This window comes from Palaemon carinicauda, chromosome 20, assembly GCF_036898095.1.
Source record: "Palaemon carinicauda isolate YSFRI2023 chromosome 20, ASM3689809v2, whole genome shotgun sequence".
NCBI classification, from domain to species: Eukaryota; Metazoa; Arthropoda; class Malacostraca; order Decapoda; family Palaemonidae; genus Palaemon; species Palaemon carinicauda.
The window spans coordinates 75,645,417-75,658,999 of NC_090744.1; the positions used below are offsets into that span (position 1 = coordinate 75,645,417).

The 13,583-nt window shown below is 36.3% G+C and overlaps 1 protein-coding gene across 1 annotated transcript in view; it reads left to right on the forward strand.

The window, feature by feature from the left end:
- LOC137659899 (transcription factor kayak-like) overlaps nt 1–3,706 on the forward strand; it is a 4,035-nt gene extending 329 nt beyond the window's left edge. Inside the window, exons 2-3 of the mRNA XM_068394672.1 lie at nt 3,012–3,335; nt 3,525–3,706. Of these exons, the coding sequence (XP_068250773.1) occupies nt 3,012–3,335; nt 3,525–3,706 (506 nt within the window). The remainder of the gene's footprint in view (nt 1–3,011; nt 3,336–3,524) is intronic.
- The last annotated feature ends 9,877 nt before the right edge of the window (nt 3,707–13,583 follow it).

Below are 13,583 nucleotides of genomic sequence, written 5' to 3' on the forward strand. Positions count from 1 at the left end.
CGTTGATCATCCCTTCTTCCTTTAACCTCCTCCAAGAATCCTTAGTGCTTACCTCATGTTGTGGGAAAATTCACTCCCAGCCAACAGAATTACAAGCCCCTAGCAAAGCAACACATACCGACGCATCTGCACACAGCAACTCACTTTTTTGTGCTTTCCCATACCATCAAGCCAGATCTAACGCCACCTTATAATGGCCCTTTTCTTGTCATCAAGGTTTTCTTGATTAAACTTTGTGGGTATGAAGACTGGGTCTCTATTGATGGCCTAAAATCTGTCTATCTCTTGCAAGATGATCAATCTACAGTACGCCTCTGAGGAACATAGCACCCTATTTTACATGTATATCTTTTTTTCGTTGGGGGGCTATGTATCGTACATATTTCAAACAAACTCGTACAATGTAACATTAAAGCGTGCTATAGTATTTCTTTTTTCTGTTTGGGTATTAAGTCATTATTGCTCTCAGCTGTCTGTATAAAAGCCTTCCTTGTGTTCACCTTGCATCTCTGCTAGAGCAAAACAGTTACGATTTCACACAACACTAATTTCTCTATAATACAAATGATCTGGTAGCAGTTTTCATAAGCAAATAATCTCTTTTTTTTAAAAGTCCTTTGAGGATCTGGTTACATTAGGCTACAAGCTTGTGATCCTGTACTTGTGGCATTGTCAGTCAATATTACTGAATCATTAGGACAAGAAGAGTATGATAACTTTCAGGATCACAAGTTTCTCTCACTTATAAGACATCTAGTAGTACCAATTAAACGGGATAGAATTTGCTGTCACGTGAAAAAAAAAATCAACAATGATTGATAAAAAGTTGAAAAAACCTAATAAGAACCTCCATGCCCAAACAGCCCTTGAATTGAATAGCCCTATAGAGAATTTGGAAGACTTCTTTTGTCAGGAATCTTTTTTAAACCAACCTGCATTTCCATGTGACAGGGTCCTTGAACACTTGCACTAAGTCATACCTGATAGTCAGTAACATAGAGACCAAATCTTATCATGAGGAGCAGATTACACTAAATACTAATAACTTCGTAATGATTGATGATGGATCATTGATTCACTAATTCCCTGGTACAGCTATACAATACAACCATTCTGATGTCTATTTTGAAAATGTTTTATTCTAAGAGGTCACCATTATTTTAAGCAATCATGATGGGTACACAGGGTATGGAACACATACCATCCACTAACAATTAAAAGAACTTCAATGGAAAATGAGGAACTGTTTTTTGTCAGGGAGGATTTCTTTCTACAAAGTCCCATATAACTGGTTCCAATCTTGCCAAACACTGAAAAATATCAAGAGTTGATTTCCTATGTGTCTAGAAAACTCACAAAACAAAAGTTTTAAAAAGGGAAAGGTTTAAACATCACTGCTAGTAGAGAAGTTAATTGTTTTGTAAAGTTCACAAATGAAACAGTGTAACCATGAGGAAGCAGACAGACTTATTCTAGTGTATCTCCTACTTACTATTGAAACATCATCAATTAGAATGGAGCACACAGTATTCACAGATATTGCAATAATCATTTTGAATATTATCCTCCACACTCAGACTAGTTGTCCATCTGTAAAGATTTCTTTTTCTTTAACATCAGGAAAGGTAAGAAAAATAATTTCTCTCCATACCATAGCCACAAATCTAGGCCTAACTACCTTCAAAGCCTTCGCTTTTTTCATTACATTCACTGGATCAGACGGCACATCTTCCTTCAAATCCTTGATTTAGCACTATAGTTTCCACCTCATGCAAGAAGTTTTATTCATCTTGGAAGAGTTTGTAGACATTCATGAAACCCGAATTGAAGCACCAAAACAGCTGAAAAAAGCACTAGCAATCCTTGTTTTTAAGTTTTGCTCAATTGACGAAAAGGAAGACAACAACAGTGATTACCTCTCAGTGAAGCTGTTTTCTCATAAAACTAAGGATGTAGAAATAGTTACCCCTATATACATGACGCTGATTCTAAATGTCATGCGACCGAGAAATTATCTGAACTAACTCCCAATTGCCCGTGATACCTGTACAAAACTCCACCAATCATGGCTGAAAAAAGAGGTCAATATATTACTTCCAGTATTGACTTTTTTAGCACTACAAAGGGTGTTTTCCTTCTTGATTTTAGGTGATCATTATTAGTGGTATCATTGCATTTAACTAAAAGTCATCCGCACATGCACTTGCCCTGGTCTGTGCAAATGTAAGAAATAGTCCCTGGTTAGGGCAAATACAAGAAATAGCTTCGGTTGGGAGCAAAAATCCCATCAGTTCATTTCTTTGAAAGTAACATCAAAATTCATCCATTTGTTCAATAAGCAGTTATTGCAGGAGCTGATAACATAAGATCATTATTAGTAAAATTCCTATGAAAAGTGTTATCATGAGTTCCTTGCTATTAGTGTATTTGGCAGTTTCCTTTTTTCTTAATCTCATTACAGTTATAACTGTATTAATCAGACACTAAATACAGAAACCGTATGAAGAAGCTCCTAATGGCTTAAAATATCTGATTCCAATAGTTCTTAATTTAAATTATGTTGATATTTTGGGAACCAGCTCCTCATTTTTTACTAAAGATATAATGATATTATTTTCCATTAATCTGTGAATGAATAACATTTCTGTACATCATATCTGACATTCCTAATTGCAAAGGTGCTTTGAATCTTCCAAAAAATTCATATAATTTATTTCTTTTTCATTTTACAAATTTGCCAGTATCTGACAGCGTATTACTTTAGTATTACAAACAAATAGGTTGCCCCTTGCACTAACATATCCATTGCGGTTTCATTTGTTTACATCGATTCCTTGAATTTTCAATTACAACAAGTCTCCTGTTTTATCAAATGTGTACTTATTAGCAACAACCAACAATTAGCAACCAGAACCGGCAACCAGTAACTGGCAACCTGCTACGCAAAACCAGCAACCAGCAAACCCCGACCAACTAAAAACAACAAGCAATCCACACCCATCACCACTCAGCTAGCAATCAGCATCTAGCAACCAGCAAGCAGCAACTGGCAGCCAGGAACGAGCAACCAGCAATCAGTAACACAGAACTAGCAATCAGCAACCAACAACCAGTAATCAAAAAAGAGCAATCAGCAATAAGCAGCTTACAACAACAAACAAACAAACAGAAACACACCAACAACAAACAGCAGACAGCAACTAGCAACCAGCAACTAGCAACCAGCAACCAGCAACCAGCAACCAGCCACTACAGACAGCAACCAGCACCTAAAAACCCGAAACCAGCAACCAGCAATCATCATACAACAAACAGCTTTCCACAATCTGTAACCAGTAACCAGTAACAAGCAACCAGCAAACAGCTACCCACAACCAGCAACCAGCAACCTGGAACTATCAACTAGCATATAGCAACCAGCAACGTACAACAAACAATCACACAAAAACAACCAGTCACCAGCAAAAACAGCCTGCATCCAAAAATCTTCAACCAGCAACCAATGACCCACAACCAATAAACAGAAACCAACAATTTGCAACCAGCAACTAGCAACCAACAACCAGAAACCAACAATCAGCAACAAGCGGTCAGCAATCAGCAACCAACAAGAAGTAGCCCAAAACTGGCAACCAACAACCACCAACAAGCAACCACCAACCAGCAACCATCAACCAGCAACCAGCAACTAGCATCTGGCAACTAGCAACTAGCAACCTGCAACCCGTACACAGCGACCAGCACCCAGAAACCAGCAAGCCACAACTCGCAACCAGCACCAGCCAGCTACCCGTAACCATCAACCAGCAACAAGCAACAAGCAACAAGCAACATGCAACCCTCAAATTCCACCCAGCAGCCCAAAATATGTTTATAAATGTGCCTTTAGCTACGATAATATTTTTAGTAATGTTAAAAAATAATGAAATAATGGATTCCCTAGTCACTCTGAAACCATTGATATTTCACATGTCTTAATCATGACAATTATATGAAGAGTTTCTATATTGTTCTTATTTTGTGAATTATTCAGCTGTGAGCACTGTCCATGTGGTCCTTTATCTGATAAAGTCTAATTTTAATGTTTCATGGTAATGGAATACAAGAGGATCCTTGTTTTTACGTATTCATGGAAATCTTAAATGTACAAATGTGACCACTGGACCAAACAATACCTTTAAATCATATTTCTCATTTGCCGAGAGGAAATCCACATGCCCTCCCTCTCCAAGACTTCATCTAGGGTTCCAATGCATGAAACTATGGACAAAATTATTCTATAGATTCTAAACTTTCAATTGGTGACAAAACGTAAGCTTCTGTATCATTGAAGTGAAAGGGTAAAATAACATACAGCTAACACCTCACTAATTTTCTTTTACATCATAATGTTCATGCTTCTGACTAAAAGAAATAATACTATCACCATTATCTACGAATATTCATTCCAGTATATAGGGGGATAATATTTCCTCCACATTTATTTTTCTCTCTTTGTTCTGAAGTTAAACATCGTTTTGGCAGGAAAATCAAAAATTTAATATCAACCTGCTGACTTTCCGCTACATCAAGGCAACTGACCAGTACACGGACATTTCTTTCTTTGTCAAAGAGTCGATTGCAGACTCACTCAAATCTGATATTTGAGTAATAAAAGCTATTTACATCTCTCATAGCAGCTGACATGAATAATAAAACGACTAAAATTCACGTTGAAGTGCAATATCCGGGACAGATTGCATGAAGCATAGATATCTTTATTGATTTACTATAGAATTAAAATTATTCTATGTATGTAAAAGCCTATAATATAATGTTCTTCATATAGTCTTGTGAGTTAGATTTTTTATCAGTATTTGTCTATTATATGAAGCAGATATGTTGGTTGATAAAAGGAGTACGGAGCTCTTACGTCTGTGTGTGAGAGAGAGAGAGAGAGAGAGAGAGAGAGAGAGAGAGAGAGAGAGAGAGAGAGAGAGAGAGATATACAGCTAAGACATCAATGCTGTCCTTGTGAGTGGTCTTCTACATGATGAGGACTCAGGGAAGTTGAGAAATCTACCTGGATTCAGTACATCGGAATATCAAACGTGCTTTGATTGTATGATGAAAACGTTCCCCCATTTCATTGGCTATAGGCCTGTAAGTAGTATTGATGAACAGAGCCTAGAATGATATCCCCAATTGAGACGTGAAAGTAGCATGCATGTCAAAAGTAATGTGTCTGGGTTGCTAGCCATCTCGAAAGTAATGCAGCAGTACATGAGGTAATTATTGCATCATGCATGGGGATTACTTCAGGCCATCAAGTGGAGCAATTGATGGCTGTGAAATTGTAACAGTGTTCTTACAACATAGGTAGGAATGCAATCACTTCATCGTGATTATTGGTAAAATGATGGTGAGGTTAATGAAAGGTGTTTACACCCAAAAATCCTTGGACTCCCTAGAAATATCATACAATATAAACTGTGACTACAGTAGCAATGCAGTATATTGGCATGAGAAGTGTGAAATAACTAGTGGTGCAAGGAGGCGAGTATCCACGGGTGTGGCATAACAATGCTTATGTCAGAGAGGAGGGTGGTGTTTGAGTGATTATGAGAGGGAGACATATTCATAGTAAATTAAAGAGGAGCATATTATGCAGGTATAGTACTCGGGATCCTTCCATTAAGATTCTGTCAAAACCTTGTAATCCACTTACAAATAGATGGCCGCCAACATGTTTCTGGAAAGGGAGTCCATGATGGGATTCAGTTCACCAGGGATGTTTTGTATCATACATTTGTATTCAGGAATGGCGGAGAGATGTCGACATTGACGGGTGGACCAGGTGTCGGACTGTTGAGTGATAGTATGCAAAAGGGTCATGTGGTCCATGTGAATGACAAAACAAGCTCTATAGATATAGGAAATCTTTTACGGACATCTTAGTTGGTAGGTAGCCGGATGGTGGGAATTGGGTGGATCAGAGCGACGATACCAGACACGATTTTTTTTTTCAAGATCTATATTTTATTCTTAAAAGGAAATAAAGGTAAGATTGCAAATGCATAACCTTATTATATTAAAACAACCAAAAAAAAAATTACGATATAAATAGCTGAAATGTTTCAAACATTAGACACTTGAAACTCATAAAATGGATAATGAGATATACACTATAAATATAAATGTTCTATATTCTCTGTTCTATATAACATTGCAAGATTTTTCATTTTGATATACTCTTTTCTCGATGAACTAATATTAATAATAAAAAACATGAATTCTAAAGAATACACGATATTTAAAAAAAAATCATCACTTCGTATGGTAATGTGATAACATTGTTTTTAAAACACTTGCTAATTGAATCAGTCAATTTCCTGGTTTTAGATATCTTCCTCTGACGTTATCATACAATTATTACAACTTTCAATGTTGCAATTTGATCCTAACAGTTTCCTGTCTTTATCTAAAATAGGGTCTATGATTTCGTGCTTAAATGCAACGGATAATGGTTGTTGATGGTTTGCACTAAAATGTCTTATGCAGCCAAAAAGTGTTCAAGACCACATGGATTTACCTTTTAAGTGAAAATATATTATAATGTTTGAAATTTAGCTTTAACCACTCTGAGCAACTTCGTTAGTGAATTGCACGATATAATTAACCATTTTTCGGAAGGGTAAAGCATATTGTTTTTAACTTCTTTCCTTTTATTTACATACAGGATTCATATCTTGCAATGTTTTATTTTTTAAATCCCATACGCATTTTTTTATGTCTTTCTATCACCAGGCACTCCGTAGATCACTTTTGTTTTTCATAGTAATCTCCCAGACTGAAGCATGATGAGCAAACCTATCTCCCGTCAATACAAATCCATGGTTAAGGAAATTATTAGGTGTGGTGTATCGGCAAAAACATGTATTTCTGTCATCATCTACTGGGTTAACATAAGCAAAATTGAGTGGTATAAAACCTTTCTTTAACTTCTCACTGTTATTTTTCCCATTTCTACTTTAACTCATATTCTTCCAGCTTCCGGTGGACATCATCCCTCTCATTCTCCAGTTGCTGAATCATACATTTCGAATCTTCAATAGTTGACAACAATTACATTTCCAGCACAGTTTTTTTTTTTTTTCCTGTGTGCTATTGACGAAGAATTCCAGATACAAGTCATTCTTATCCTCTAGTTTTTTATGTTCCATCGTCAAGGAAGTGTCTGACTGAAATGAAAATGGAATTATTAAACAAGGACTTATTTAGAAATTACGGTTAGAATCTTCTAAGAGTTTCGGAAAAAAAAAATTATACTGTGATTTTCAGACTACTGATAACTAACAAATATGTTACAGAATTGTTATTTTCTATGCATGTTGATCACAGTGCCTTTCATATCTTAGTGTTTCAGCAACAATACACGATACTGGGTAATTACTTTGTGATGAATGTGAATGTCCAGTTGGTACTTTATTCTGATGAAAGATTGAGATACTGGTGGATTCCGCAATTCTTATTTTATATTCTCTCAAATGCATCTGCTTCGAAGAGTATACTACATATCTGAGTATTCTTCCCATTTATAGAATCTTTCTGTTTTCTCAGGAAAACCTACTTTTCGTTGTAATGATGTCCTTACGGAATTTATGAAAAGTGATATCCTTAGTTTTCCCCTATATGAGAAGCACCTGGAAACTGTACAATTACTGAAGATTTTGAAGTATATAAAACAGCTTTCATTAGCAAGGTAGAAGTGTACACCAAGTTAGCTTGTAAACAACTTCCCGGTCAAGGGGTAATTGACCTTTGGTATGCTTGAGTGGAAATGGGCTATAGACCTTGGCTGCACCTAAGGTCTATATATGGCCGCACCTATAGGCCTTACCTACGTCACGCTCTGTACCTGCGCAGATGATTCATATTCTGAATTATGGTTGAGAAGACTTCCTTAATCTTTAGACCTTGTGACAAAGGATGTAAAGTCATATACACCACCAGTAGCTTACTGTTGAAGGTGGAGTAGCTGGATTCTGTCATGAGAAGTTTTATACTGAAAGAGACCAATAATGTCGCTGTGAGGGTGCTACTCGAAAATATTACCAACTGATCAACATCATTGTTTTATAAGTACCTACCCTACAGCAAGATCGCTCTATCAGTGGAAAGTATGAGGGGTGCAGTTGGCATGTAAATGGTGAGAGGAGCAGCAGTTATAGTACTTTCTTTGCACTGAAAAGGACGCCTCCTAAAAGCAGCTTCACTTCAGATGCTTTAGCTTGCCTTTGAGGGAGTTGTAGAGGGGAAATGCGTGAAAGTAAAGGCTGGGAAGAACATATGGTAATAGTTCACCATACCACTGAGATCCAACAGTGGTTTCATAGTTGAGGTACATTTGTCATAATTACAACGGCTTTGTCGTCTATTTAACATATGCAGAAGGATAAGTCGCCTAACATTCCATTAATGAGCCATCGAAATATAGCCCTTGCATTAAGAAGTAATTCAAAGTAAATATCTCAGAGAAGTTGGTGATGACCATTTTTTTTTTATGTTCTTGGTCCAAGGGCACCTTATAATACCCCTTTCAGGAGCCAAGATCGAATATAATTCAGCAATATTAAGGTAATTTGTAATGTTGGCAATTCAGTGGTGTAGGTCCATCTTTGTATTATGAATCCTATAATCACCTTATGGGCATTACAATTCATCTGTTTTTAGGATGGTCTGAATTTTGAAGCTAGTGTGGATTTTATTTTGGCAAATCATCGGCATCTGGCGAGGTTCTGGACATAAAAAGTCAAGATATAAGGTTAGGATGTGAGTGTATGCATATGAGGCTGCACTGATGGGAGAAGCAAGGTCAGAGGGGGTAGGTGATATAGATGTGAATGAGTAAGGCCTTTAAGCATAGCTTTTTAACACCAAAAAGGAGGTAGAAATGAACGAGGAATTTTGCACCAATGGGAAGTAGTGTGATGTTAGTGATGCAAGGCAACTACTACTGGTCACAAACTAAATATCCGTTGGCAGCCATCTGTTTTGGAATAACAGCAGGATGCCTTTAACAGCGAACATGCAGGATGTAATGAGAAAGACCGATATCTACCAGGAAGTTCAAATTTCATTGATACGCATAAAAAGAAGGGAATAACAAGTGGGAGTCCATTATCTCTACTTACACATTTTTCTACTATTAATCTCTGATAACACATTTCTTACCAGCAGCCCCAAACCTGGAGTGTTACTTGAACTTGGAGTAAGGGTCATAATCTAGTGACTGTAGAGGGTGTTGGTTGGGGTCCAGGAGTGCGGAAACATAGGTTAGTCGTTCACAGCTTCATCATTTCTCAGGTACGTCTCAAGGAGGGAGTCAAAATACTACAAAATTCACCTCAGCATCAGTCGACATTGATTAGTTGTCCCATGCATCAGGAGTGATGATGTTTATGGAGTTCTTGAGCGTGAGAAAGAGGATGCCCATAAGGGTGTTGACTCTAGTTATCAAATTTGTCAGGGGAAAGGTGTTGATAAAATTTTGATATCAGGAAGTTTGGCTCTCACAGGTTATATTAGGCCATATACCCATAGGGAATGGAGTAGGTTCACAAAACGAGGCAGACCATCTGTAGAAAGCTGAAGGCGACCAATACTGCTTATTACTGTAAGGGACTTCAATGCCTTTTGACAGCTCAACAGTTGTTGAGAGAGTTAAAAAGTCTTGGCTATACAGACGGCTAGTAGATCTTCAGAAGGTATTCTGCTGGGAGGTGTCCCTTTACTGGCTAAGCCTATCAGAAATATTTAGGAGGGTTACTTCTTCAGGGGACAGATTCATCAATTTGACTCAGATGTAGAAGACGGAAACCGGATTCTGAGTTTTGACACAAAATGTATGAATAAATTCATTTATCGATATCATGATGAGTTTATTGATGGGACATTGAAAGTGGTATTTGTGTGTATCTTTTACTAGCTTTTAATTTTTCATGTGTATGGATTAGAAAACAATCCAATGGGATACTTACAGCAGATTTCATTTTAAAAATAAAGAATATGACACTTCTAGCTTTTCTCCGAAGTTGTTCTCACAACCTTGAGATGAACATTCAACTTAAAAAATTTCATCTGGACTTTTACGCTTCGAAATAAATTGCCAATACTTCTTGTTATATTTTCCCTGACATCTTTTTCTTTTAATTTATCCTAGTTTTCCTATTAGTAATTTTTTTTTACTTTTTTATATATCTTTTTTAATTTATTTTATGCTTTACAATGATCATTCTAAAATCATATCGCTTAAACAAAAAATATTGCTAAAAATAGGAGCTAAAACAAAAATTGCCTCAAGAAAAAGCACTCTAGAGAATTGCTATGATCTTTGGGGTTAGTGCAAAGGGCGTAGTCTGAGTTGTTGGTGCTACAGCATATTATACCCTTTATTTTGAACATTTCTTTGGTATACTAAAACCAGGGAAATGTATCTTTACTGACGAAGGATGGGGGCATCCCTGTGGCAGCATGGACAATTGAGTCAGGGATGTTGTGGAACATCATCGGAGGATAAACCATATGAAGTTGTGAGATGGTTGGGTAGGTTAGTTTTCAAGACAATTCACGGGGTCACCAACACTTGGGAGTGAAGAATGTAATAATACGAAGATAGTTTTCAAATAACTAATATTATTTAGAGACGATACATGTATATACAATCCCACAAAGTGGTCATATAAGGATAACATTTGCATGTGCAGGGTATATTCAATATCTAATGCCAATAAGGAATTGGGATTATAATAACGAAATGATAATAGAGTTGATATTAGCTTGTTGCATAGATGACTTTTTGACGTGGAGTTCGATGGTGGTTTAAGTGTAGGCGAGAATCACTGGGTACACCTTCACACACATTTACTGCACAGCCTTTAATACGTTAATAACGCATCCAGAAAGCTAAAATCACTGCCAGAACCTCGTTCAAACGGCGATTAGAAGAAAACGTAGTTAGGACATACTTCTGAATTGTATATTCAATGCTTGTTCCATGTGCATTATGAATTAAAGCGAATTCTCTCTCTCTCTCTCTCTCTCTCTCTCTCTCTCTCTCTCTCTCTCTCTCAGTTACGCTATCGAAGCCAGCTAGAAATATTATGAAAAAAAGATAAAACATCAGCTAAGAAACTGATGATAAATGTAAATCAACCATAAAAAACCTATATCACGCTATTGATCTGCTCAATATGTATAATGGTTGGCCTCTATATTTTTTTTTTTCCTTGAGGTATAATCTTCAATTATTGTTTCTTCAATGGGTCTTACTCCTTTTTTTAGTATTTTATAACCTATAATATATTACCTGACGACAGTATGAGTGGTATTGAGTTGATGTCTTATCGCACTGTTAAGAGGGCCAGTTACTATATACGAAACAATTGCCCGGTTGCACTGGAGAGTATGACGAAAAATTTTCAGTGGCTGTGAATTATGTATTAAAATTTCAAATCAATATTATAATCGTTCCTAATATCAGCGCTCAATATGAATTCTAACAGGTAATCCTTCAATTATTTTTCTTCACCAAAAGTTGCCTCCCACAAAAAGAAGTGTGAAGAAATATGAAGAACTAAGACTCTATGATTATATTTTCTATTGACACCTCCATTATACCTTGAACACCCATAAAACGATGTGTGTAGCATAGGATTGAGAGAAAGACGGTTCCTGGTAATAATTAAAAAATATTAGAAATTTATCTGAATATATATATATATATATATATATATATACATATATATATATATATATACTGTATATATATATATATATATATATATACATATATATATATATATATATATATATATATATATATATATATATATATATATATATATATATATATATATATATATATATATATATATATATATATATATATATAGTTTTTAAAGGAGATGTTTAAAAGACAATAATATCTATTCCCCAATGTGAGCAGCGAGGAGAGACTAGATTCGACTGTGGCCCTGTTTGGACAATCCTTTCATCTCTTAATTTTCTTCAGCGTTTTGGAAGTAAACCTAGCCTCGCCTAGAACGCCTGCCGTGATAAGGGAACTACCCTGCTTTGACCAAGATGTCATCATCTGAATTAGTGGAGTCAGCATATTTTGAGAAACCGTTCCTGAGGGAAATCCTTGTTTAGGCTATATGTCATCATGGAAGGACACCTGGTGCCCATTTGTTACGAATTACCACGTGGTCCAGATTGCATCAGAAATTTCTTCTTGAAGCATCCATGGCGTGATCGAAGTAGGCCATGCTGAGGAAGCCAATAGAGATGTGTAAAAAAAAAAAAAAAAAAAAAAAAAAAAAAAAAAAACGTCTTCTATGGAGATTACCAATGCCCACTGTAATTAACTCCGCCCATACATGGGTATATAAACTTCAAGAAGAGATTGTCTAAGAGAGATAGGACAGGACATAAGACATGAGCGGAACTATGTCAGAAGCAGATAAAATCCAAGTCCTAGAAAAATAGGAAACAGAGAATACCAAAAGTCTGATAGAGCCAGCTTCTAAACTTCCCTTCAGACATCAAAAGCCTATCTCAAAAAGATCCTGCTATGGCTGAGAAGAAGAGACAAATTGAAGAAGCTAGCCCTCCCTGCTTGTGACAAAAAGTAGCTAACACTGCCTGCAGTCTGCCTTCGTTCAACAGTATCATCGAATCCTTGGAAGAAGACCTCTGATGTCCCATCTTGATGCCACCCTTTTTGTGACGTCTCTGTACCAGTATCGTCTCAGCAGCTGCAAAAAACTATTCCTTAAGTATTTCTACGTAACTGATTGTTCTCTTTTCTGTTGGAAAACGTTTGATTGGTTTGGTATGTCAGTTAAAATAAATTAAGAAGTAACATTAGTTTTCTTTGTAAGTTTTCGAATAAACGTGTTATGTTTTTCCGTGTGTTTCTTTTTATATTAATTTTTCATATTACAATTGGTGTGGTTGATCTTTATTTTACATAATAAAAAAAAAAACCTGTAACGATTTTAAGAGTGTAATAGTTGGCAACCTTACTAGGATTTTCAACAACTTAACCAATTGAAACCGGGAGAATAGAAAAAGAAGCAGAATGAAAGCGATTACGAAAGATTTGATAGCTTCAGGTAACTTTCTTGGTCTAGATGGTGATGTTCTCCGTGACTATGGTTTTTATGAGAGAACAGGAAGTGTTTGAGAGAGACAAAAGGGCAGCTGCAAGAGAGGGAAAATGAAAGACAGCCAGGAGAAAATGAGAAACAACGTAAGCATAAGGTAGAAATGGCTTGATTAAGGCAAATTCTTCATAATAGTCCGCCAGGTAGCAGACCAGGAAGTAATGTGTTAGGTAACAGACCAAGGAGTAACACGTTAGGTAGCAGACGGGGTAGTAATTCATCATTGAACGCTGATTCTGATAATTAAGTATGGGTACAGTGTTGAAATTAATTCCAAAATTAGATGAGGAAGATATGACAAAAAATTTCATGTCTTTTGAAAAGTTGATCAACAAAGTAGGTTGCCCCCAAAACAAGTGGTCTTTGTATTTGCAT